The 27,998-nt window shown below is 41.3% G+C and overlaps 1 protein-coding gene across 1 annotated transcript; it reads left to right on the forward strand.

The window, feature by feature from the left end:
• The first annotated feature begins 18 nt into the window (after nt 1-18).
• Nucleotides 19-27,998, forward strand: LOC135505088 (anthrax toxin receptor 1-like). Its single transcript, XM_064924163.1, has 18 exons — nt 19-864; nt 10,110-10,181; nt 11,143-11,214; nt 11,408-11,489; nt 11,602-11,632; nt 11,733-11,806; nt 11,917-11,985; nt 12,718-12,798; nt 13,040-13,100; nt 13,824-13,922; nt 14,079-14,148; nt 16,268-16,346; nt 16,565-16,660; nt 17,834-17,872; nt 18,576-18,674; nt 18,855-19,022; nt 19,228-19,308; nt 25,278-27,998. Exons 1-18 carry the CDS (start codon nt 704-706, stop codon nt 25,536-25,538), a joined length of 1,695 nt encoding a protein of 564 aa, XP_064780235.1. The 5' UTR covers nt 19-703; the 3' UTR covers nt 25,539-27,998.

Raw genomic sequence — 27,998 nt, forward strand, 5'->3', positions numbered from 1 at the left:
ATAATGACTCATACTGTGGTACTCTATTAGCCTACAATAACATTCTGGACAGATGGGATTTTGGTGTTAAGATGTCAGTGGATGCTGTAGCTCATCATTTCTTCCTTGTTTTATAGGCAGGCATATGTTTCTCCAAAGTTAGCTTCTTGAGAGGGAGGTGCAAGATGAAATCTCGACCTTTTTTCGTTTTTTTTCTCTAGGCAGAAATATGAAACCTCGTTCATTTCTGCCATGTTTGTTCCCGAGCTCCCAGTTCTTAACATTGCACGTCTCCATTTAGCTTTTTTAACCAACATTATTTTGACAATTTTCACAGGAAACTTGTCTTTTTGTGAATTATCCACATATATTCTAACACGTTGAAACATTTTAGATTTGTTACTCAAATACTCCACGATTGTTTTATCATGCGAATATGACACGATGATATCGGAGAGTAAAATCTCTGAACAAATTATTTTCTACGTTTTCAAAGGATAATAAAGTGCTGCAAGTTTTGGTATGGTATATTCGCCTTCACCAACACGGTCTGTATTGTTTGGAAACTAAGAGCATCGGTTTTCTATGGCGCAGCCTTGACTGTCTTTTTGGCGGTTATGCATCTCTGCCTAGATAAGTCATTTCAAGACTTTGTGGATTTGAGACAGCATTGACTTAGTTCCATTGAGGTATTGGAGTATTTTGCGTTTTTGGCGGGGGAAAGATGGCGAGGTTTTGGAGAAAAGTGTCTCTTGCCCTACTTTTCCTTGGATTTTTAATGTTTACTTTAGCATCTGTAAATGCTGAACCTGAGCAAGAAGTAGAAGAAGAAGGGGAGGAAAGTACATGTCAGGGGGCTTTTGACTTGTATTTTGTGCTTGACAAGTAAGTAACTGTCTAAATGGCATATTTATTATTATACTGCATAATAAACCCAGGGAGCCGTTTTATTGAGATGCCAAGCCTCGCTCGTTACACGGTATTAAGTCATTACTAAACAGACAATAGTGTACAGTGAGCTCCAAAATGTTTAGGACAGTGACACGTTTTTTGTTGTTTTGGCTCTCTACTCCATCACTTTGGATTTTAAATGATACAATGACTAACTATGGGGTTAAAGTGCAGACTATCAGCTTTCAATTAAGGGTATTTTCATCCATATCGGGTGAAATTACAGCACTTTTTGTACATTTTAGGGAACCAATAGTATTGGGACAAATTCAGTTATATGTGTATTAAAGTAGTAAAAAGTTAAGTATTTGGTTCCATAGCACGCAATGACTACATCAAGCGCGTGAGTCTACACATTTGTTGGATGCATTTGCTGTTTGTTTTGGTTGTGTTTCAGAATATTTTGTGCCCAATAGAAATGAACTGTATATAATGTATTGTGTCAATTTGGAGTCAGAATGTCAAATCACATGCGCCAAATACCATGAAATGCTTACTTACAAGCCCTTAACCAACAGTCAATGTAAATAGTCAATGGGGGGGGTCAATGTAAATAGTCCATTGGCCATTTGATTAATTGTTCAGCAGTCTTATGGCTTGGGGGTAGAATCTGTTAATGAGCCTTTTGGTCCTAGACTTGGCAGTCCAGTACCGCTTGCTGTGCGGTAGAAGAGAAACAGTCTATGACTTGTGTGACTGGAGTCTCTGACACTTTTATGGGCTTTCCTCTGACACTGCCTATTATATAGGTCCTGGATGGCAGGAAACCTGACCCCAGTGATGTACTGGGCCGTACGCACTACCCTCTGTAGCGCCTTACGGTCAGATGCCGAGCAGTTGCCATACCAGGCAGTGATGCAACCAGTCAGGATGCTCTCGATGGTGCAGCTGTAGAACTTTTTGAGGATCTGGGGACCCATGCCAAATCTTTTTAGTCTCCTGAGGAGGAATAGGTTTTGTCGTGTCCTCTTCACGACTGTCTTGGTGTGTTTGGACCATGATAGGTTGTTGGTGATGTGGACACCAAGGAACTTGAAACTCTCGACCCGCTCCACTACAGCCCAGTCGATGTTAATGGGGGCCTGTTCTAGAGGTCGACCGATTATGATTTTTCAACGCCGATACCGATTATTGGAGGACCAAAAAAGCCGATAACGATTAATCAGCCGATTTAAAAAAATATATATATTTGTAATAATGAAAATTACAACAATACTGAATGAACACTTATTTTAACTTAATATAATACATCAATAAAATCAATTTAGCCTAAAATAAAATGAAACATGTTCAATTTGGTTTAAATAATGCAAAAACAAAGTGTTGGAGAAGAAAGTAAAAGTGCAATATGTGCCATGTAAAAAAGCTAACATTTAAGTTCCTTGCTCAGAACATGAGAACATATGAAAGCTGGTGGTTCCTTTTAACAGGAGTTTTCAATATTCACAGGTAAGACGTTGCAGGTTGTAGTTATTATAGGAATTATAGGACAAATCCTCTCTATACGATTTGTATTTCATATACCTTTGACTATTGGATGTTTTTATAGGCACTTTAGTATTGCCAGTGTAACAGTATAGCTTCTGTCTCTCTCCTCGCCCATACTTGTGCTCGAACCAGGAACACATTGACAACAGCCACCCTCGAAGCAGCTTTACCGTTTATCGTTCCACAAAAGCCGCAGCCCTTGCAAAGCAAGGGGAACAACCACTCCAAGTCTCAGAGCGAGTGATGTTTGAAAAGCTATTAGCGCGCACCCCGCTAACTAACTAGCCATTTCACATCGGTTACACCAGCCTAATCTCGGGAGTTGATAGGCTTGAAGTCATAAACAGCTCAATTCTTGAAGCACAGCGACGAGCTGTTGGCAAAACGCACGAAAGTGCTGTTTGAATGAATGCTTACGAGCCTGCTGGTGCCTACCATCGCTCAGTCAGACTGCTCTATCAAATCATAGACTTAATTATAACATAATAACACACAGAAATATGAGCCTTAGGTCATTAATATGGTCGAATCCAGAAACTATCATCTCGAAAACAAGACGTTTATTCTTTCAGTGAAATACGGAACCGTTCCGTATTTTATCTAACGGGTGGCATCCATAAGTCTAAATATTCCTGTTACATTGCACAACCTTCAATGTTATGTCATAATTACTGTACCGGAATTCTTCGTCCTCCTCTGACGAGGAGTAAGAAATGTCGGACCAATGCACAGCGTGGTATGTGTTCATGATGTTTATTGACTGAACACTGAAAATACAAAATAACAACGTGAAATAAACGAAAACCGAAACAGTCCTGAAAGGTGCAGAAAACACTAGATAGAAAAAAACACCCACAAAACACAGGTGGGAAAAGGCTACCTAAGTATGATTCTCAAGCAGAGACAACGAATGACACCTGCCTCTGATTGAGAACCATACCAGGCCAAACACAGAAACACAACATAGAAAAAATAACATAGACTACCCACCCCAACTCTCGCCCTGACCATACTAAAACAAAGACATAACAAAGGAACTAAGGTCAGAACGTGACAATTACGTAAAATTCTGGCAAATTAGCCGGCCAAAACTGTTGCATATACACTGACTGCGTGCAATGAACGCAAGAGAACTGACACAATTTCACCTGGTTAATATTGCCTGCTAACCTGGATTTCTTTTAGCAAAATATGCAGGTTTAAAAATATATACTCCTGTGTATTGATTTTAAGAAAGGCATTGATTTTTATGGTTAGGTACAGTGCAATGATTGTGCTTTTTTCGCAAATGCACTTTTGTTAAATCATCCCCCGTTTGGCGAAGTTGGCTGTCTTTGTTAGGAAGAAATAGTCTTCACAGAGTTCTCAACGAGCCAGGTTAGCAGGCAATATTAAGTAAATATGCAGGTAAAAAAATATATAAGGAATTGATGTTTATGGTTAGGTCCACATTGGAGCAAGACAGTCCTTTTTCGCGAATACACACCACATCGATCATAAGAAATGCAAGACACTCTAGATAAACTAGTAATATCATCAATCATGTGTAGTTAACTAGTGATTATGATTGATTGATTGTTTTTAAACGATAAGTTTAATGCTAGCTAGCAACTTACCTTGGCTTCTTACTGCATTCGCGTAACAGACAGGCTCCTCGTGGAGTGCAATGTAATCAGGTGGTTAGAGCGTTGGACGAGTTAACTGTAACCTTGCAAGATTGAATCCCCGAGCTGACAAGGTAAAAATTTGTCATTCTGCCCCTGAACAAGGCAGTTAACCCACCGTTCCTAGGTCGTCATTGAAAATAAGAATGTGATTTTGCCTAGTTAAATAAAGGTCAAATCGGCCAAATCGGTGTCCAAAAATACAGATTTCCGATTGTTATGAAAACTTGAAATCGGGTCATTCCGATTAATCGGTCGGTCTCTAGCCTGTTCGGCCCACCATTTCCTGTAGTCCACGATCAGCTCCTTTGTCTTGCTCACATTGAGGGATAGGTTGTTGTCCTGGCACCACATTGCCAGTTCTCTGACCTTATGTAATATATCTGATCTAATTTGGACATATTTTAGATAAGTTCTCATCTGGTAACACAACTCGTAGAAGATGTATTATTCAATGTTGATAGATTTCTATGTGTGCAAACTTGTGTGGCCCTGATGATAAGGATGTTGGTGCTACTAAGCAAAGTTCCTAACTTCAAACAACCGGATGCTCGTTAGTGACATCCCCTCATCCCTCAGGCCTGAGCTGTTTATGAGATGCACAGGCAAGTGTTTTTACAACACCAGTATCGCAATACTAGGAAGTAAGGAAGCAAAGGAAACAAAACATGAAGCAGACTCAAGTCCTAGTGTTGGTGGAAAAAACTGTCTTGTGTTGTCACCCAGAGTCACATTTGTTTTTTTTGCAAGCTATAGCACACCCTATTTTGCAAAAGTATGTTTTAATGGACCATAAAGTTGACTCTGCTTCATGTTTTCTTTTTTGCCAAGAAGAATCTGGTGTCATAGTATTGCAACACTTGTATCGTGACAACACTAGCACAGACCATATTCTGATTGAGATGTAGATTAAGGGCATTGCCCTTTGTACTTTAACTTGGTCATTGGGTTCCTGACCAGACCTGAACAGGAACAACTCTGGGCCTTAGTTGCATCCCATAGGACCGGGAGTTTTTCCTCCGGGTCTGGCTCTTGTCACACTGCATAGGGCTACAACTAGGATACAAATCAAATCAAATTTTATTTGTCACATGCGCAGAACACTGGAGTGGCTGGAGTCAACACTTTGGTCTCGAGTTTCTTTGAATATAAATCCTGTAAATTTCACGACTTAGTTTATGGAAAAATCTCCCTCAGCCAAGTGGTCACCGAATAAAGGAAAACGGACCATGTGGATATCATGAATCATTACTGTTAAGGTCCAAATGGGTAGTGGATCAAAGAGAACCAAGCTAAAGCTATCCCTATGTTGTGGTGTGCTATAGGCCTACTGAAGTATGACCATATAATTAGTCATTTAATAAGATCTCTATGGGTATGACTTTGAGCTTAATCAGACTGGTAGGCCCTATCCTGCTGTTTTATATGGAACACAACTAAATGTATTGTTTTAGGGCATGTTTCTATCACTGCAGACCAGTACTGATGCCAAATGTTCTGCATAATAAAAATCATCAAAACTCACTCCCTACCACTGTGGCTAATGCTCATCAGATGTTATGGGAAAACACCCTAGTTTTACTATTGGTCTGCTGACATCACTTCCTTGCCCTTACTTGCTTATCTGTAACCAGTTCGCTGCAGCCTGCAACAAACACTCAAACTGGGCAGTTTTATCTCCATCTCTTCATTCAAAGACTCAATAATGGACACTGTTACTGACAGTTGTGGCTGCTTTGCGTGATGTATTGTTGTCGCTACCTTCTTGCTGCCTTGCTATGATGTTGTCTTAGGTCTCTCTTTATGTAGTGTTGTCTCTCTTGACGTGATGTGTGTTTTGTCCTATATTTATATTGTATTTAAAAATATATATTTTTTCTCCCAGGTCTCCATCCCCACATGAGGCCTTTGCCTTCTGGTAGGCCGTCATTGTAAATACGAATTTGTTCTTAACGGACTTGCATAGTTAAAGGTTAAAGAACAACAACAACAAAAACACATTTCCATCCACAGTTTTTATGTGAGTAAAGTCATACTGTATAAAAAATAATCACATCAGCTGTGATGGAAACAGGAAGTTTCGGGTACATTTGCTATTTAACGCAACAGTATTTGTGACATAACTATAGGTAGAGTTGAAAAAGCTATGGAAACACATTGAACATTTGATTTTTATTCGGTCCTTGAACACTTAAGTGAAAAGGTACATTTTGTGTGCAATTCGTCATCACGCACAGAGTTTTACTCGCAACAAGTCTGTTTAGTGGAAGCTGGTGGGGAAATTCGCATATTTTCTTAATGCAGATTTTGCGGAATATTTGCGTGAAAATCTGTCGCCATTCGGAAGGAAACCTAGCTACTGCCACCTGTATTTACCTCTTGTAGGACGTAAAAACTGGCCAACAGAACATTCACTGTTTAGAAGACAAGATAATAATGCTAGAAGCTCTGATGCCCTAGCAGATTCCTACAGCCATACTGTGTGTCTTGACCCGCTTGGCCTTGATATAATTGTTTTCTGATCAAGCTATGGGACAATAGGAAACAATTATATTTGGCACCTGTGTTTTCCCAATAGAAGCTGCATGTAGCAGCCATTTGTTCTTCCTTTTCAAGTCTACGTCATTCTTCACAAGAATGTTAATCATTGCTAAATGTTTTTTTTCCACAGGCCAACAATGAAGTTGGGCGTTAAGTTGTGATCATTTTTAAAATCCAAGCCAACCCGAACTACATCTGGAGTCTATAAATAATGTAAACATGTCAAGACTTTCTCACTGTGGAATGTGTTGTTTTTCTCTCTCCTGGACCATGGTGCTGCTCTGGCCTCCATAACGCATCAGAAGAAGCCTTTGGCATGTGTGTTTTGCAGGAATAAATGCCTTGTTAAAGGTGATGCACTATGAAAAAATCGTGCCGCCATTTCCTGGTTGCTAAAATTCTAAAAGATAACCTAATTTCAGTTTATGTGACAAAACAAGCAAGTATAGTATAGAGCAGGGTTACCCAACTGGTGGCCCGCGGGCCAAAATTGGCCAGCGGGTGATTTTATTTGGCCCCCAAGTTTTTTTTAATTATTATTTTATTGTTGGACATAAAAGACTGTAAACATGCCAGCAAATCAGCTCCAAATGATTTTCATTTTGGAAATCTGTTCCAAAGTATTCCCACGTGTAATAGACAGATATACAGTAAGTGATCATATACAAATGTCAGCAAGGTTTGAAATTATTCTGTTTTAGTTCAATCTTGTGTCCGTTTGGTCAATTTGCCGTTTACAAATTATTTGTAATTATGTTCCCGAACCCCTGACCTTCCCCTCAAGAAAATAATTGGCCCGCGGCTGAATCAAGATGATGATCCCTGGTGTAGAGAATCATTGTACCATCTAAACCGCTGTGAAATATATTTTCCATAAGCCTAAGTATTGTATTTTTGTATTGTACAAAGCCGCAAGTAAAAGATGCAAAACCTAAGAACGGGAGCCATAGAATTAATGCACATAGAACAGATCTACCGCTTCTTAGACTTGCTTTCAACGAGAATGGCAGATGGATAACTCACATTTCTATGTAAGTCTATTTAGAGAAAATAATATTGCACCCAGAGAAAGAGGGTGAGAAGAAGAAAGAGAGAAAAAAAGAAAAAAAATCCAAAAGGGAGTGAGAGTAAAGAAAGATTGCAGTTGGAAGCCTAGACACAGCAAGTAGGCCTCAAGCTAAAAGTAGGTTAATGGCCTCTCCGTACAAATCTGTGTGCATAGTCAGTTAAATTGGAGTAAGATTATTGCTTCGCAGACTGGGGTGGTTCTTAACATGCAGCAGGCCCAACTGGAAAGGGACCCTACAGCTTCATGGTGTTGTATTTTCCTCTCAACACTTAGAAGCGTGAGAGCATAGCCGTTTACTGAACACCTGGGTCTGACAGAGCCTTTTCCCCCGCATGTTTTCTGACATCCCTGGCCTAGACCGAATGCACACTCTCTCTGTCTGTCTCTTTCTCTCCCTCACTCACTTCATTTTGCTCATTGTAGTGATGAGTTTTCACACAGTCAGCGGAAAGAAAGGCTTGATTAAAAAAAAATATATATTTATATATAAATGACTCTGGGCTTTCTTGTTTAAAATAACAAATTCTCTCCCTCTCAGACATCTAGCACAATCCTGAGTGTCCAAAGGTGTTTGGAAACAATACAGCTACAGCCGTCCGATCAAACGCTGTAGTAAACTAAATAGAGGTTGTTTATGGCCTTGAGGCCATAGCCTGTCATTGGTCTTATGTCATTTGTCTGTTGTGCTCGTTGGTCTGTTATTCCCCAGGACAGATTTCAGTGGGTTGGTTAGAGCACAGCCCTCACCAATCCTGATCTATTTGGGCTGTGTGGGCTGAAGGACAAAAAAAATGGACTTGTGGTTGGAGATCCATGGTGGATCTTTTCTGCTTCCCCCAGCAGCAGAGACATTAAAGAGCCAACACGTGGTTTTAATTATCCCAGTCATCCGAATGTTACCCCGCTCACTCTCTCTCTTGGCTATGGGGTTCCATCAGTTTCAAAATTAGTTTCATATGGCCCGACATGTGCCGTTTACCATGTACGTATAGTCAGAGGATTTATCAATTATATAACACTAGACAAAGGAAACGTGCACTCTTTTTGATATGATATAATCTCAAACTCCTGTCATCAAGAGCTCAGTCATTCAACAAAGCTGTTGAAGCTTGCAATAACAACATCCAAAACTTTTGAACTGTGATGGTTTGACTCAGTCTATTAATATTGTATCAAAGAAAAAGTACCACAACATTTTCTTCCAGGATCTCACAAGACAATAGCCCACTTCCTTTCCTAATGCTGTTTATACAGGTGAGAAAACTGCAAGCTAGACTCCCATCCCACGACTGCCTGGTACCTCAGAAAACATTCTTGTCCAACACAAATAATATCCATTGTGATGCAAAAAAAATCAAACATCTCCAAGGTGGGGAGTCCTTAGCTTCACTCCTCTTAGAAAATCACTGAAACACTCCCTATATGGCTGTACTGTACATGAAAGAAGCCATTTTGAGGTGTCATATTTCCCCCGTAGTAATGAAAGGAACTGCATGCCTGACAGATTGGCTCTTCCCTCGGGTCAGAGCAGTCCGACTGTGTGTGTTCAAGCCCCTTCAGATGAACACTGTTTATTCAGAACATTTGTTGAACATCCAAGTGGGACGCTCGCCGGCCTCCTCCACAAGTTCTATTTGGTTGAGGTTTGTTTACTTTGACAAGTATTGTCCTCACAAGGTGCTTTGACTCTGTTGAATGCAATGTTTGTAAGGCTCCTAAAGAATATACTCAACCCGAGCTGCACAGTATGTCATGCCTGTTTATCCTACACATTAACGACACAAATATACACCAAGAAAACCAGTGCGGAGTCTAAACTGGGAAAACATGTTCATGTTATGTCTGGTGCCCAGATTGTAACTATTACATCAGACATCCATGTGAGGCTTCGTCAGCAGCATTGTCGCATTTCAGGCTACTGCTCCATCCATCCGCTAACAGCGGTTTGGTTCAGTTCAATAAATTAGATCATTTCCCGTGTGTAGTATTCTTCAGTAACGAGTCACCACCACAACCCCCAGCCAGGTCCCTTCCGTCCCGAACTAAGAGGAAATGAAGCTCTTCTCTGTGGAGAGCATTCAGCTTTCATAGGGACTATTTTATAGGGACTATTACTTGGTCCTCAGATGTGTCCTAACTCACTTTCCTCCTTTTCCCTAATAAATGGGGTTAGTTTGTGTCAATAGAGATTCTTCTGCTAATGTTCAAATGGCTTGTGTTTTCCATGACATATTGTTTGGCCAATCAGCTTACTGATAACCTCTGTTAGGATTTTGTGTTGACTTTATATGTCACAATAGTACAAACATTTCCTGTACTAGGAGATGTTGGATAAACATTTAGGAAATGTGTCACGTGGGTTTAAACAAGGTTAGGTTGTAGGATATAACTATTCCTCTGTTTTCTTTCTTTATAAGATCTGGCAGTGTCAAACACCACTGGATAGAAATCTACTCCTTTGTGGAGCATCTAGCTGAAAAGTTTATCAGGTAAGTGAACATCACAAAGATATTTTGTTGTCAATCAGGGCCTGAAGAGGCAGCATGGCTAGTTCCTGCACAGAGGTGAGTTGAATCGGGACTGTCCGATTGGCTGAGGCCACGAGCTGGAGGTGATAGCGATCTCTCATGTGAGGGTGGGCGAAAGCCAGACTCTGCGGCGTCAGCCAGAGAAATAAACAACACGCATGCTGGAAAATAGCCCTTCATCGCCATCAGCATGGGAATTCTGTCAAATAATTTATTTATTCATAGGAAAAGTATCTTCATTGCTGCTTGGCCTGTAGTTGCAGGATCCATCCAACAAGCTTTAAGAGAAGCAGCACTCGACAACACATAACCCCCTCCCCCAGCAAAAAAAAAATGATTTCCCCAATGTAGCACAGACTGTCCATGTGCTCATTCACTTACCAACCAACCGCGGTAATGGCATGTGTCATGAACATAATGGCAGCTCGAGAGCTTCAATCTGGAGGACAAAGACATACATGACCAGAGTGCACAGCGATGTCAGCTAGCTATTCCCTTAACGTCAATAGCTAGTAAGCTTCCTCCGATTGGGTGGTATTGTTTTTCCCCCTTCACAATAGTCTCAAAAACAACATATGAATGCACCAAATTGGGTCCAAAGTCCTTGTGAACATGGCCCATAAACCATCAATAGGATAGAACTAACCACAGAGAATTCAGTGATTTATGCTTGAATGCATGGACATGTTTCCATGTGAGATTTTTTTCATCCTAGGGATACGTCCTTGCATGTCACAATAAATACATGAAATCAATAATTTGGAGAGTGTGTCCATTGTGTGGTCCCGATTTTTAGTTTGTTTGTTTATGTGTTGAGTTCTAACATAGTATGGCCTCTTTGAGGCTTGACAAAAGGAATTGTTGAACGGTTCAGGACCACCATAGTATCTGACCGTTGTTTGTGTGCTGTGTTGTTTTACAGCCCAATGTTGAGAATGTCCTTCATTGTCTTCTCATCCAGAGGAACCACTCTCATGAAACTGACAGAACACAGGTACACTGAAAATATTGGTTAAATGCATCCCAAATGCCACTTTATTCAGTTTATAGGGTGCATTTTGGGATGCATCTGTTTTTCTTGTATGGGGAATAGAAGTGGTGATGACTATTTTACTCAGTAATGACATTTAGACATCAGACCAAGACAACAACAAAAATGATAACGTGGTATTTGTGTTGTTTGTCAGGGTGGAGATAAGAAAAGGGTTGAATGTGCTGAGAAAAGAGATACCTGGTGGAGACACCTTCATGCATCTGGGCTTGGAAAGGGTATTTATCTGCTCCTGACATGGTCTTACTTTATCATGTTATACACCTGTTTAACATTTTTTTTTTTTAAATTTAACATAATGAGAAGACTAACATTGTCTTCTCCTTTCAGGCAAATGAGCAGATACACCATGAAAACTTTGGTGAGCTTCCAATGGCATCTGTCACTAGGGTTAGACAGGAAAGAGCACTCTATACTTGGCAATGTTGAGGTCATACAATTGATTGACCTCTCCGTTACAGGGACAGCAAGTGTTATCATTGCCTTGACTGATGGGGAGCTGAACGAACACCAACTCGTCACTGCACAACAGGAGGTAGGCAAATTGGATTGATATAACATTCACCTTCCTGTTGATGTAAAGGAAAGACAATGTTAAAACAATGTTCTCTGGTGCTGATTCTTGGTTTCCCCCCCACAAAACAGGCAGAGAGAAGTCGGTCTCTAGGAGCTATGGTGTACTGTGTTGGAGTAAAGGACTTTAACGAGACACAGGCAAGGGTTTAGTTTGCAGTAAAACATGCATGTCCTACTCCTCTGTCTAAACACATTTAGGAACCTGTTGTTTACAGGAAATTATATACTGTAATTACATCTAGTAATACGACGCACTCAATATTATTTCACAACAATGATTACAATATGTGCTATTTACATTTAGTAACCCATTTGTAGACTATGTATCCCATAATTGCATCGACCTACACATCTTGAACCCGAGTTTGCTTGTGAGGTTTACAGGGCTACTTATACGCCAGGCTGAGCGGTAATGAAATTGGGCGTTTTGACTTGCATGCAAACGATTACCATATTAGCTAAGGAAGCGAGCTTCAGAGTCATGCAGTGTTTTAACTGGATTTTGTATGCATCGTTCTACCACCCAGATTGACTTTCACTAAATGGATATAACATACTGCACTTTTCCCTTCATCAAGGTTGTTTAGGCCTCTGTCCAATGTCCATTGTTCATCAGGATTGTACGTAGTGTCCCTATCATTGTACTGTTATCCCCCCTAACCTGGTCATGCATGTAGAGAGAGATGAAGGTACAATCACCATACAATATAATTATATGGTTATTTTGTCTCAAATCAAGTGTTCACTTCACTTCACTCTTTACCGAAGGTGAATGGGTCATGATGTGTGTGTCTCTGGTTCCTGAGACAGGAGCCAGGAGGAAGCACTGGGTCTGTGTAAATTAAACCTGTTCTCTCTATCTCCCTGTAGCTGGCCACCATAGCAGACACCATCGAGCATGTGTTTCCTGTGATGGGCGGATTCGTAGCCCTACGAGGAGTGATCGACTCGGTAAATACACACTGGCCAGGAAGGAGAGACTTAGACCTGTTTCACGAAACATACAGTACCTTCAGAGAAATATCAAATAAAGTTGAAAGGTCAAAATAGACTGTTGTAAATGTAGCCTATAGCTACTGAGTGTCACAAATGTGAAGAACCTGTCTCTTATTTCGATACAGAATCTTCACAAGATATGAGTCACCTTTAGCATATTTAACCTTGTCAACTCAATCATTTTCTCCTTCTCCAGATCATCAAGAAGTCCTGTATTGAGATCCTAGCTGCAGAGCCCTCCAGTGTTTGTGCAGGAGGTGGGGTCCCTAAAGGATCAAAGCAGAGCAGCGCTAGTTCCCTGTCATTGCCTAAGTGCTGTGTTCATTTCATTAAGGGGCCAGGCTGGTGCCCTTCCCTCTGACTGGGGCTCAGCTGGCTCGTAGTCATTATGGCACACTGTAGCAAAACATAGAAAAACATTTTGAAATGGAAAACGGCAGGTAGCCTCACGGTTAAGAGCGTTGGGCCAATAACCGAAGGTCACTGGTTTGAATCCCTGAGCCGACTTGGTGAAAAATGTGCCCTTGAGCAAGGCACTTAACCCTAGTTGCTCTGGATAAGAGCATCTACTAAAACTAAAATGTGTTTCTTATTGGAAAATTCTGTAGGTTTTTTGGCCATTTGGTACCTAATGAATGGGACCCTGATCACTCAAATGACCCCAACAGGCAGGAATCCCCATTGGGGTTAATGGAGGGAAGTGTATTGGGAATCTTGTAATGAAAGGGTCTCTAAATGGAATGTCCATGTTTAATTTATGCTGGCCTGCCAAATGGAAGTCAATTTGATCAATGACTAAAAAGCTCCATAAGACCTGTGTACCCCGAGCATGATGTTTTCTGTATTTTATTTAACCGATGTCGACAAGTCAGTCTAGTTACTCTTGCATGCTACCCAACATAATTGTGCAAAGTCTGATAGCCTATGATCATATTACATGTATAGTATTTTTCTAAACTCAGGGTGTGTCTTATTTCCAGAGAGCTTCCAGGTAGTGGTGAGAGGAAACGGTTTCCTTCACGCCAGGAACATAGAGCAGGTGTTGTGCAGCTTTAGACTCAACGACACCCTCACCATTAGTGAGTACCTGCTTCCATTTACACTTCTTCTACTGTAGGCTGAACCAGGTGTTTCATACCAATGTGTGTTTCCAGCTGTGACATGCATGAAGAACTACAGACGATTGAAGAAACAAAACGTATTTAAGTAAACAGAGTGTTTGGCTCTCTCCATAGATAAGAAGCCTGTGGAAATCGAAGACACCTTCCTGCTGTGTACGGCACCGGTTATGAATGAAGTTGGGCAGTGAGTACCTTTTTAAAAAAAATACAATTTTTTAATCCGTTTTGAGATGGTCAGAGCTATCACTGATTTTAAGCACTGTAGGATGAGTGTGTGTTCCCTCGCATTTCTAGCCGATCACCCCCCAAGCCCTCCCACATAAACACACTACCAGAAGAAGCCTGCTATTCATTAGGGTGTCTTAATGGACTCTGTCAGGGCTAAAATCCACTCCTCCTCTATTCTCTTCTCTCTATAGGCCAATGAGTTCATTCAGGTCGAGCCTCATTGGTTAGAGCCCTGTGTTTTCATAATGAGGACAGTGTTATGGTTGCCCCATCACAGGTGGCTGGTGGCACCTTAATTGTGGAGGAGGGCTCATGGCTGGAACGGAATTAATGGAATGGTATCGAATGTGGTTTCCATGTGTTTGATACCATTCCATTTACTCCATTCCAGCCATTACTATGAGCCCTCCTCCCCTCAGTAGCCTCCTGTATGCTCCATAATCCAATAACAGATACATCCATCATCAGGCTGCCTCATTTCTAATGTAGGCCTCAGAATCTCCAACATCAACAAACCACTTCAGAACCCAATTTTTAAGAACTTATTGGATCAGATCATAAATTGAGGAATTAGACAGCAATGGTAAAAGACTTAAGGCTCTGAGGGCTCTTTTGACCTTGGGACGAGACAGTTTAAGGGAGACATTAAATAAAAGTACATGACGTACTTTCCAGCCCACAAACTCTCTCTCCCACCCACACTTTGTGTTCCCCCAGACTCAAAACCCTGTTACTCTCCACTCCTCTATTCCTCTCATCTCCCTCCAGCCCACACCCCATTCCCCTGCCTGCCTTACTCTCTCCTCTACCCCTCCAGCCCTCACCCCCTTCCTGCCTTACTCTCTCCTCTACCCCTCCAGCCCTCACCCCCTTCCCCTGCCTGCCTTACTCTCTCCTCTACCCCTCCAGCCCTCACCCCCTCCCCCTGCCTGCCTTACTCTCTCCTCTACCCCTCCAGCCCTCATCCCCTCCCCCTGCCTGCCTTACTCTCTCCTCTACCCCTCCAGCCCTCACCCCCTCCCCCTGCCTGCCTTACTCTCTCCTCTACCCTCCAGCCCTCACCCCCTCCCCCTGCCTGCTTTTCCCCTCTACCTCCAGCGTTCTTCTCTACCCTCACCCTGCCACCTCTCTCTCTCTCTCTCTCTCTCTCTCACTAACAGCTCTGATCAAAGCAGCAGAACGTCTGCCTTGTGCAGACCCTGCCCTTTCATCTGCTTGTTTAACAGATGTCTGACACCACACAGCCAAGACTGGCACTTCCTGTCTTCCTCTCTGTCTGGTATTTTATTCCTGAACATCCAGTTTCTCTACTTCCCTCCTCCTACCCTCTCTCCCATTGTTTTTCACAATTTTTTCTCCTCGTCTTTCATCTTCTTTTAATCTGTAGAGTCATCTAGCAGTTAGCACCCCATGGTCAAATGGATCATTCTCCCCTCACACACATGCACACGCATACTCATATCTCCACAAAATGTGAACATGGCCCAAGTCCAACTGACCATATTTTTCCCTTGATCGTTACTTCTTTCAGGGATAAGAGTGGAGTCTACGCAGCCTTTTGCTGGCACTGAATTTAACGCACGGACTCCAGACAGCCAAACCAAATAATGCTTATCAGTCCAAATGCCCTAGTTCGCATATCCTGTTGATCAGTCTGCGTGCTTTGCAACCCTAGAAAATGCAGGGAATTCCAAATTAGGCATTTTATCACCAAAGTTTGAGAAGTTTTCCAGGCTCCCTGAGGTCACATGTGAATAATTGTTTTGCACCCAGAAGAGAAAGGTACTTGCAGTAGTTTTTGGAGATGTGAAGAAATGTGGGCATCAACTGTTTTTGATCTGGCAAGGTTAAAAAAAACTCTCTTGGCTGAAAAAGGGTTCAACCAACTTTGATACCAGTGACCTACTTAGTCTCAGACATGTAATAACATGTCTGCGCATTAATAGTTTTGTTTGTTGGGCGCAAAGCACTCTTTGTGTGGCACCTTGGCACTGGACAACTGTGCCCTTTTGCCATTCAGTGGTCTTGGGCAAGCAGGTCTTAACTAGCCTAATTTGTCTGTTTTTGTGTTTCAGGGTTGTTTATCTACAAGTGAGCATGAATGAAGGCCTGTCGTTCATCACTAGCTCTGTACACATCACCACCACAGAGTGTGTAAGTATGCTCTACCAATCACATTACAACTACTACTCAAAACTTACTAGAAATTGTCTAATGTTGGGAAACAATTATCCAATTTCCATGATTTTGAATTGAATCTTTGGTTTGTTTCTTCTATCTGAATCGTGTTCTGTTTTTTTATTTCTGCTTCCTCCTCCTCTTAATGTTAGTCGTAACCTTGTCTTAACTCTGTCTTTTATCTTCCCTGGCAGTTTGATGGCACCATCCTTCTCATCACCCTCCTGGTTCTGTTCCTGTTAATGGCCGTGCTGTTCATGTGGTGGTTCTGGCCCCTCTGCTGCACTGTGGTTAGTGTAACCCTCCATTAAGTTGGTTCAATATGATGCCGATAATTGGCCATGTGTTATTTTACAGGTGTAGGATTTTAATTTGATCACCCGGTTGCAGGAGAACTTTCCTGCAATGTATGACATTTAAAACATGTGGTGTATTTGTGATTTGAAAAAGCTTCTGAAGTTTGTTATTTCCACTTGGAAATTTCAGACATGATTTTTATATCGAATGTATCAACCCCTACAAAAATGTCCATTCATTATAATCCACATAATAATTCAAATTTCCTGTTACTGCAGGATTATTTTCCTGCTGTAGCAAACTGGCTCAAATTAAGGTCCTACATCTGTATACTGTATAGAGTAGACCCTATAGCAGAATAATTTTCATTGGAATGACTTATGTAATTACCGTAAACAAAGTAACCTGGTTCAATCTAATGGCAATTATGTTGTTATTGTTTGGAAGGGCTTTTACTTACCAGAAAACTTTACTTTAAACGTTTGTAACAAATTTCTTTCAGTTTTGCAGTTCATCCAATGATACATCTGTGGTTTTCCTTTTGTTGAACATTCTTTATTTGGACAATAAATGATGATTGCCACATCTAAACTGCCTGCTAAATCTATTTTTCAACTATAAAAAATCATGTTTCTTTGCAGGATACTTTTCCTGATGTTCAAGAAGAGCTGAATTGTTTTTCCTTGTTTTTCTGGTTGTCTTGATACAAGTTTCACCATCCAATTATGTCAGATCTACAGGAGTGCAACTTTCGCCACGGCGATACATTCAGGCACATGGGAAATATTATAATATGACAAATATTAGTCAGTTATTGCATTCTATCCATGCTGGCTTTCTCGGGCTACCTGAGACCTGAAACAAGATAGGTGGGATGGGACACAGGCTGTAGCCAATTGATTCATGCGCAATTTACCTCAATGGATAATGAAACACTTCAGCCACTACATTTTTATTAGACACTATAGTTTTTTTGGTGTCATGTCATTACATCCAGCTGTTTTATCAAAACAAGATTATTAAATGGATACGCACCCTAGCAGGCGATTGTCTAATCTATTTTCTATGCAAACGTTCTAAATGTCGAAAAGAAAAATCACTGGAAACATAGCTGGTGCCCAACAATTGATATTAATGTGACTTTCTCCCCTGAACTTCCTGTCAAGGTGATCAAGGAGCCTCCTCCACCACCCCCTCCAGAGCCAGTAAGTCAGCCCTTAAATCTCTGAAAGTATACACATGCATTAAAGACTATACACACACACACTCAGTCACACACAGGGTCTCAATCATAGCACAGGCCTATTAGTGAGCCAGGGAACGCATCATCAAGCTCAGTGGGGTCCAGGCTCAATATGTGGGGTCTATGCTCAAAAAGCAACAGTATTCTGATGAAAAATCGAAGAGTAAGTGACAAAATGTTAAGGGATTGCAGTCATGAGGCCTTTTCAGGGCATTTCGCCACAGAAGTTGATTACAAATAATAAGTCTTTGTCACATTTTCCATGGATGTGACACAGCTGTTCGTGAAGCAGAGGCATTATATTCTATTGATCTCTGATGCATGAATGGCCTAAAGCGCTTACTAATTCTCTATTTTTCTCTCACTGGGAGTCTTTCAATTCTATTTCCTTTTTGGCGGAATTCTTGTTTTACTTTCTGTGAAGCTATTTTGTTGGTGAATGAAATAAGCTTTCATACAAGGCAAGTGAGATAAATAGCTTTTTGTAGACGCTTACTATCGTGGCCAAGAATACGGGAAAGATGCATAATATCGTAACACATGAACAGAGACAGTAGAGACAGTAGATCTCTATTATAATATGACAGACCAGCTAGATCTACTGTATCTATTATACTATGAAAGACCAGCTAGATCTACTGTCTCCTATCTTTTCTCTCCGCCAGGAATCAGATGATGAAGATGGCATGCCCAAGAAGAAGTGGCCCACCGTGGATGCATCCTACTATGGAGGAAGAGGAGTCGGAGGAATCAAACGAATGGAGGCGAGTTGGATATAATCCACTTTTGACATTGAAATTGTCAAGAGTCTTTATCCTCCATATTTCCTCACAAACACACCAAAGTTGGAACTTTATTATAGACTACATCACTGCCCGTGTGTAGTATGTAAAACCCCTTCTGTGGGTACTGTAGGTCATATAAGCTGTGTTCCACTCCTACAGGTGCGCTGGGGAGGGAAGGGTTCAACGGAGGAGGGGGCTAAACTGGAGATGCCCAAGAACGCTGTGGTGAAAATGCCCGAGCAGGAGTTTGAGCCTTACGAGCCCAAGCCCAAGAAGGCCCACAACAGGAAGCCAGCCGCGGATAGGAAGTGGTACACTCCCATACAGGTAGAAACACACTTATCTTCTCTTTCCTTTCTTCGTTTCTTTCTAAGACTAGTATGTACACTCTCTTCCTCACTACCGCTACTTTTATAATAGGGTACTGTGTAGTATGAAAGAACATATTGGCCAAGAACACTTACCAGTTTGCTAGCTAGAATTTATTTTTGACAGTATTCACTGTAGTTGTTTCTCTGTCTCTTGTCGGCAGGGTAAACTGGACGCCATTTGGGCCCTGTTTCGCCGCGGTTACGACCAGGTCTCTCTCATGAGGCCTCAGCCAGGAGAACATGTGAGTACTAAAGCCTTAAAAAACCCTGGGAGCCCAGCCTTAGTCCAATCCCTCATTAGACAGTCCAATCCCCAAAAAACGCCCCCGCAGTGGCCGACACCTCACCAGTGCCAAGATTCATGACCAGGCAGAACCCAACACCTGCTTCAAATCAGCCATAAAAGGGAAATAAACCAGGACTGTGGACACACTCCAGGAAGTTCCTCTTAATGTTTTAAAATCTCTACTTTCACATGTTTTAACTTTGCAATGCTGACCCTTTGTATCAAAATGGAGATTGGAGTTTGGATTGAAGTTGGTTTTGCTCTAGATATGCACTTTGGAGGGCTGGACTATCTGAGGGACTGTATCCCATAGATCTCCCATAGATCTCTTTCCTTTGAGAGCTGCAGCGAGCCTGTTGAGATGGCACCTCTCCAGGTCCTAGTTAAAATCATGCGTTATTTGCAGAAAATCTTCAATAGCCCTTTTTAAGTGGAATTCCACATTTAAAGAATATTCTCTCGGCCAAAAATAGGAACTGAGAAGACATGACTGTACTTCCAGATAAGCTCTCAACAACGACACGGGAAATCAGCAATCGACCGCAAAGAGGAACAATGATGATTAGCGTCCTTCAGATTTCTCTCGGACAAAAAGATGTCGATACTTTGTTCAAAGGGTTTGACCCAGAAAAGCTTTTAACAATCGCCACCTGCAAAGGGTTACGTGACGCAATGCTTACTCCAGCGGAATCGTTTCCATCCCTCCGTGTAATGGCGTCGCCTACTCTAGTAATTTGCGGTCGGTTACGAAGAAGCACAAAAATTCAGAGGCAGGCCTACTTGTACTGGTGTAATATGTATTTTTTCCTTCAGGGAGGAATGAACACACATACAAGGCAGAGGAGCTCTTTTCTTTCCTGTGTAAAGTGTTACCTGAGGAGAACGGGCCATGCTTGTTGGTAGCACAGCTCTTTCACTCTCTCACAGACACAGGCCATATTGGTGTTCACAGAACATGTACAGGCCTTGTGTGTTCCGTTGGATCCATTTGGCCAAGGTCAGATCTGGTTTCCCGACAGACATATTTCAGTCTGTTGCTATGTTGCATTTTATCACCACGCAGATTGCTATGACGACGCCTGTATCCTGAATGGCACTATTGAGAGAAGCCTTGGCTAAAAGCCTTTCCAGTACAATTCCATAAAACACGACTGAATGCTCCTCGTATCCACAGTAGAAAGGCTGATCTATCAAGCCCAGTTTCCTTTGATTTCATCAGTTTACAATAGACCTGCTATGTCCCCTAGTCTATGCAACCTATGAATACAACTCACGTAGCTATTGATCTAACTCCATGACTACTGAAAAACAGAAAGGCGGCATCTGTTGCTCTCTCTTTCTTTCAATTTCAACTCATGAGGCTTTGTTGGCATGGGAAACATATGTTTACATTGCCAAAGCAAGTGAAGTAGATAATGAACAAAAGTGAAATAAACAATAGAAAATGAACAGTAAACATTGCACTCACAAAGGTTCCAAAAGAATAAAGACGTTTCAAATGTCATATTATGTATAAATGCAGTGTTGTAATGATGTGCAAAGAGTTCAAGGGAAAATAAATAAACATAAATATAGGTTGTATTTACAATGGTGTTTGTTTTTCACTGGTTGCCCTTTTCTTGTGACAACAGGTCACAGATCTTGTTGCTGTGATGACAACAGTGGTATTTCACCTAATAGATATGGGAGTTGATCGAAAATGGACTTGTTTTCGAATTGTTTGTAGGTCTGTGTAATCTGAGAGAAATATGTGTCTCTCTAATATGGTCATACATTCGGCAGGAGGTTAGGAAGTGCATCTCAGTTTCCACCTCATTTTGTGGGCAGTGTGCCATAGCCTGTCTCCTCTTGAGAGCCAGGTCTGAATACGGTGGCCTTTCTCAATAGCAAGGCTATGCTCACTGAGTGTACATAGTCAAAGCCTTCCTTAAGTTTGGGTCAGTCACAGTGGACAGGTTTTCTGCTTTCTAATTTGCTCAGTTTTTTTGTACATTCTTTCCAATGTGTCAACTAATTATCATTTTGTTTTCTCGTGATTTGGTTGGGTCTAATTGTGTTGCGGTCCTGGGGCTCTGTGGGGCCTGTTTGTGTTTGTGAATCGAGCCCCAGGACCAGCTTCTCTCCAGGTTAATTTCTTTGTTGGTGATGGCTTTGTTATGGAAGGTTTGGGAATCGCTTCCTTTTAGGTGGTTGTAGAATTTAACGGTTATTTTCTGGATTTTGATAATTAGCGGGTATCGGCCTAATTCTGCTCTGCACGCATTATGTGCTGTTTTACGTCGTACACATTTTATATTTTTGCAGAATTCTGTATGCAGAGTCTCAATTTGGTGTTTGTCCCATTTTGTGTATTCTTGGTTGGTGAGCGGACCCCAGGTCTAACAGAATCTGTGCAGAAAATATAGGTCTAACAGAATCTGTGCAGAAGATCTAGGTCTATCAGAATCTGTGCAGAAGATCTAGGGGCTGCTGTAGTCACTCCTTGGTTGGGGACAGAAGCACCAGATCATCAATAGACATTTGACTTCAGATTATAGTAAGGTGAGGCCGGGTGCTGCAGATGATTCTAGTGCCCTTGCCAATTTGTTGATATATATGTTGAAGAGGGTGGGGCTTAAGCTGCATCCCTGTCTCACCCCCGGCCCTGTGGAAAGAAATGTATGTGTGTTTTGCTAATTTTCACTGCACACTTGTTGTTTGTTTGCATGTATTTTATACTGTTGTATATTTTTACCCCAACACCACTTTCGATCAATTTGTATAGCATACCCTGATGCCAAATTGAGGTGAAAACTTTTTTAAATCAACAAAGCATGAGAAGACTTTGCCTTTGTTTTGGTTTGTTTGTATGTCAATTAGGGTGTGCAGGGTGAATCTGTGGTCTGTCGTACGGTCATTTGGTAAAAATCCAATTTGAAATTTGCTCAGTACATTGTTTTCGCTGAGGAAATGTACGAATCTACTGTTATTGATAATGCAGAGGATTTTCCCAAGGTTGCTGTTGATGCATATCCCCCAGTAGTTATTGGGATCAAATTTGTCTCCACTTTTGTGTATTCGGGTGATCCTTGGTTCCAAATATTGGGAAAGATGCCATAGCTGAAGATGATGTTAAAGAGTTTAAGTATAGCCAATTGGAATTTGTGGTCTGTATATTTTATCATTTAGTTTTGGATACCGTCGACCCCACAGGGTAATTTGGGTTGGGGGGTTTGTATTTTGTTCTGTAGTTCATTCAATGTAATTGGAGAATCCAGTGGATTCTGGTTGTCTTTAATAGATGATTCTAAGATTCGTATTTGATCATGTTTGTTCGTTGTTATAGAGCCAAAAACATTGGAGAAGTGGTTTATCCATAAATCTCCATTTTGGATGGATAATCCTTCATGTTGTTGTTTGTTTAGAGTTTTCTAATTTTCCCAGAAGTAGTTAGATTTCTGACGTGCTGTTTTCCCGTCGTGTATTTCTGTATTTAGTGATTCACAATAGTGACGGCGTAGGCTCAGGTTTTCTGGGTCCCTATGTTTTTGGTTGGATAGGTTTCTCAATTTATTTCTTAGGCATTCTTCATCAAACCATATGTCATTGTTGTTCATTTTCTCAGGTTGACTGCTTGAATTTTTTGGGATTTGATAGGGAAGCTGAGAATGGTGAGGTTTTCTACTGCCAAGTTTACTCCTTCACTATTACAGTGAAACATTTTGTCCAGGAAATTGTCTAGAAGGGATTGAATTTGTTGCTGCCTAACTATTTTTTGGTATATTTCTACACTACTTTCCTTCCATCTATAGTATTTCTTAATATTGTGCAGTTTCTTTGGCTTTGAGTGTGAGTTCCTCTTCTCTCTCTCTCTCTCTCTCCTTCCCCCCTCCTTCCCTCTCTTCCTCCCTCCCTCCCTCTCTCTAACTTCCTCCCCAGCTTTACTGTGGGATTCTCTGTGCTGGTTTAGGACACCCAGACACACTCCTTGTTTGCTTAGTTTCGGTTGAGTGTGGTATAGTGCAGTGTGTGTGCGCTTGTGTACTGTGAGCACAGTCCTACAGGGTATGATTATCTGTGCATAGTCTGGTTTAGTCATATCCCTCTCTCTTTGTGCAGCCCTAGTCTTAATTCGCTGGCTCCACACCGCTACATAGGACCACAGCTATGTCTCCAAATACTCTCAACTTCTCAGCGAGCTCCTACATAGAACATCATGTGTTCGAGCAGATCGCCTCCTGAGGTTACATTAGAGGCTTTGATTTAACGTCTGACAGAGTGTTCGCAATGCGAAGGACCTGATGTAATAGTGAGCAGAGATGACCGCGCGATTCGTCTCAACCAGCGGGGGCACATGACAACCATTCTGACGTAACACAGGCTAGTCTGTTTTATGAGCTCTGGGTTTTAATGGTAGACGTTAGAAGAGGGAGGTTTGAAGGGGCATCTTTGTTTTGCCTTTGTACTGTAAGTTCCGTTTCAAAGTCTCGCACCAGATTCTTCTATTGGTCTTTCAATCAATGCACGCTTGTACACCCCAATACATGTCAGATGTTTTTAAGTTATGTACCCAGTAGGTCCCTCAGGTCCTCTGGCACTGGCCTTTTAATTATCCTAAAGCCTAGGACCAAGATGCACAGAGGCATCCATTAGTTCTTATGCCCCCAGCCTCAGGAACAGCCTGCCAGAGAACCTGAGGGGGGCCAAACCCGTGGACATATTTAAAAGATAACTTAAAACACATTTTTTTTGCTTTTCCTTAGGGTGCCTTTTATTCGTTCAGTTTTAATGTAATTATTTTGTTTTTATCCTCTTATGTTTGTTGTGTAGTAAATATTTCAGTTTGTATTTATTGTTTTCATTTGATTTTGTCCTGTGAAGTACATTCAAATCAAATCACATTTTATTGGTCACATACACATCTTTAGCAGATGTTTTTGCGGGTTTAGCGAAATGCTTGTGTTCCATGTCTGAAATGGGCTGTATAAATAAAGCTTGATTTGATTTGACCACAGTGGTTCAATGTTATGAACTCGCAGAAAGGTTGCTAAAATGAGCCTCTCTCAACGGGTCTGCAGAGAACGTATGCACTGAGAATGAAAGAATATTTGATTCGAATCCATGACCCTTCTCATGTTCTCATCCTGTTATTGACTTGATTGAATGTCAGAGACCGAGTTTGTTTACCAGAGGATTTCTGTATTTTTTTCTACCCTCATATATCATTTACAAGTCAAGATGAATGGAATGTGTCCTCTGTTGTTTTCATTGATGTCTTGCCAATGCAGCCACTCAGGGTGTGTGTGTGTGTGTTTGCATATGTTAAATGGCTCTACAGTATGACCTAGTAAGTCCATGTCTGCCTAGCTGCGTGGGGAATGGAAAAGGGGCCACTGGGATGTCTGTCTGTTAAGGGCATAAATCTGAGTGAGACCATATACCGCCAGAGTGCACTGTAAGACACCACTGTGGTCGAAGTTAGGGGTTCTCACTATGTAGGGAAGTAGCTGTGGTGGACCAGAATAGGGAGCAAAAGTTTATGCTGCAAAAGGAACGTATTGCTTTGAATTGACTCAAATCACAGCAACCCCCCCACCCCCTTCTGTCTCTACATTGCTCTCTCTCTTTCTCCATATGGTGCTATAAACAACTTGGGGTTATTGGAAAGCGGCCACAGTTTCATTGGTAACAGAACATTGGAACAGTTTCATTGGAACAGGACATTGGGCTGGGAGGAGAGGGTGGAGAGGTCACAGCAGGGGCTGATGGGTAAGACACCTGTGTACTGTACGTGAGGGTGGGCTGGACCACGTGGGGGAGGGGAGTGGGGGTGCAATGTAATCTGAGTTATGTCTTTACTGTAGCTTAATGGGGTTCTGTATACCTCCTGACTTTTAGGACATTGATCACCATATAATCGGATGTTACGGGTCTCTTTCCCCCCAGGGTCGATGCATCAACTTCACCCGGGTGAAAGACGAGGCAGCGGCAGCAGCCAAGGCCCCTCCTCGGGCCCATAGCCCCCCTGCTCCAGACTACCGTCCCCTGATCCGCCCCACTACACCGCCGCCAGCACAGACCAGCTCGCCCCCGCGGGCACCGCCCGTCAGCCAGCTACCCCCGGGGCCACCCCCCTCCCGCACCCCCCCAGGGCCCCCCTGCCCCCCTCCCTCGCGCCCCCCACCGTGCCCCAACAACAGACCATGAAAGCGATTTAGGGACCCCACTCCAATAAAGCAATAGTCCCCGCTGCCAAAGATGCTCCCTCAACCAAAAATAAACATAGTATTTATTTGAGTTGGGGTGAATTTAGCAGGAGATGTAATGGTTTGTTGCTGGACAGCAAAAGATTTAGTCATAGGAGGAAAAATACTACAATGGATGAAATTTGTTTATCAACTACTGAGTATCCGATGATGGTAAGTGTCAAGGTGACAGTAGAGTAGACTGGGCCTTTGTGTGGCTTTAGTTATCACTGAGTCGATTTACTTTCAACCACAAGGATTGGATTTTTTCTAGTATGACAAACCTGCTGTCAAACCAATCTAGATGAGCTTTTTGCATCTCTCTTTTGTGAATATTTACATATAGCTTTTTAGATCTCTCTTTTGTACATTGAAAGATTTCATAAGGGCAAATTGTTTAGGGGGTCACACAACAGGGCTTGATTATGTTTTTTTCTCTGATGTCCAAATTAGTTAAACTCAGTTTTAGCCAGTGGTGAAAAAAGTAACGAAGTCATACTTGTGTAAAAGTAAAGATACCTTAATAGAAAATGACTCAAGTAAAAGTGAAAGTCATCCAGTAAAATACTACTTGAGTAAAAGTCTAAAAGTATTTGGTTTTAAATATACTTAAGTATCAAAAGTAAATGTTTTACTTTTGATGATTGTCTTGTTTTATTATTTTACGGCTAGCCAGCGGCACAGTCCAACACTCCAACATAATTTACAAAAGAAGCAATTGAGTTTAGTCAGTCCTCCAGATCAGACAGTAGGGATGACCAGGGATGGTCTCTTGATAAGTGTGTGAATTGGCCATTTTTTCTGTCCTGCTAAGCATTCAAAATGTAACTAGTACTTTTGGGTGACAGGGAAAATGTATGAAGTAAAAAGTACATTATTTTCATAAGGAATGTAGTGGAGTAAAAGTAAAAGTTGTCAAAAATATAAACAGTAAAGTAAAGTACAGATACCCCTAAAAAAAAAACTTAAGTAGTACTTTAAAGTATTTTTACATAAGGACTTTACACCACTGGTTTTATCCCATGTGAGTTAGTCCATATTCCCATTGAGAAACCGATTTTCATGACTCCCATTTGGTAGTGTTGCCGGAAGCTATAAGCGTATTAGCATAAGTTGACACTGAGATACTTTTGATATGGACTGAACGCGTAAAATGTGTATATTTTTTTGATTAGTAAATGGAAAATCATACATAGCGTAGGAGATCTGGCATTTTTAAACACTTTGTTGGTCAATATCTGAGGGTGAACCCAGGTTTACCTAAGTTAATATTGGTAATTGTGCACATTGAATGCAGTTCAGATATGGCATTATTTTAGTTTGTTTTTATCCCTTTTGACTCATGAACCTCTCAAATCAAACAACCAAAGTCGGGTCATTGTTCTCTCATCAAGTTTTTACATTCCCAAAACTGTACACTAATTTGATACATTGTATCGTTTACCTTTTTGTTTTTGACCACAATCACATTGCAACTGCAGGGCAGTTCACCACGTCTCTAATTTATTAACCCCCAGACCTAGAGGAGGGTACTTGAATACGACAAAGGTGTCCACTGACACACTGTGCATGTAAACAAACTATTCACGCAACTTCATACGACAGCGTTTCTCAACCCCAGTGGTCTATAGTCCGGCACTAGGTCATGGAATATTGCTTCCTTAGTGCAACTGTACTTTATCTAAAAGCTATTAAAAACATGGTGAAATCGGAGGGATTTTTCTACGAACCAACACCGATTCAGTCCCCAAAGGAGGAAAAAGTACAGCATGCCAGTCCTTGGTACAGACAAAGGTTGAGGAACACTATTAGAAATGTTTTACACTCGGTACCTTTCAGGATTTTTCTACTTAGATTTTTCTACTCTCTTTGTATAATGTACTTCATTCGATTATGTACTATAATACCATTGTGTTACTATATTCCTTTGATATCTTGTAGCACTGCTGAAAGCGGGAGGATGATGATGATGATGATGATGATTAAGAGGTGCATACATTTACTTTGTTTTTATTGGTACAATAGCACAAATAAAACTAAAAAGGCACCCAAGTGTAATATAAAAGTTCTGCTTTTTGACAATGATGAAAGCCCTCCATTTCATTGACTGGATTGATGGCTTTTATTAGTACATCACCCCACTCAAGCAATGAAACAGTAGTTAGAGGAACAAGCAACATTATATACACCTCATTATTATGTCGGGTTTTTTATCTCTATGCTTCAGAATGACCATTAGGACCATTGTGGAGTGGTGTTCTGAGAGAAAAGAAACTCTGAGATGCTAAATGTTAACCATTCTTTTACATGTTAACCATTGTTTTTCATGTATTAATGGGAGTACTGAAACAAGTATGGAAAGACATTAATGTGTTCAATGTTTTTTTTAAACAGTATTAATAAAGGTTGACTTCCAAGCTTA

Source organism: Oncorhynchus masou, chromosome 18, assembly GCF_036934945.1.
Source record: "Oncorhynchus masou masou isolate Uvic2021 chromosome 18, UVic_Omas_1.1, whole genome shotgun sequence".
Taxonomy (NCBI): Eukaryota; Metazoa; Chordata; class Actinopteri; order Salmoniformes; family Salmonidae; genus Oncorhynchus; species Oncorhynchus masou.

Coding starts and splice junctions, on each gene's coding strand:
- LOC135505088 (XM_064924163.1), top strand. CDS start 704: ATGGCGAGGTTTTGGAGAAAAGTGTCTCTTGCCCTACTTTTCCTTGGA. Junction 11,215..11,407: donor ATGAAACTGACAGAACACAG/GTACACTGAAAA, acceptor GTTGTTTGTCAG/GGTGGAGATAAGAAAAGGGT. Junction 16,347..16,564: donor ACATCACCACCACAGAGTGT/GTAAGTATGCTC, acceptor CTTCCCTGGCAG/TTTGATGGCACCATCCTTCT.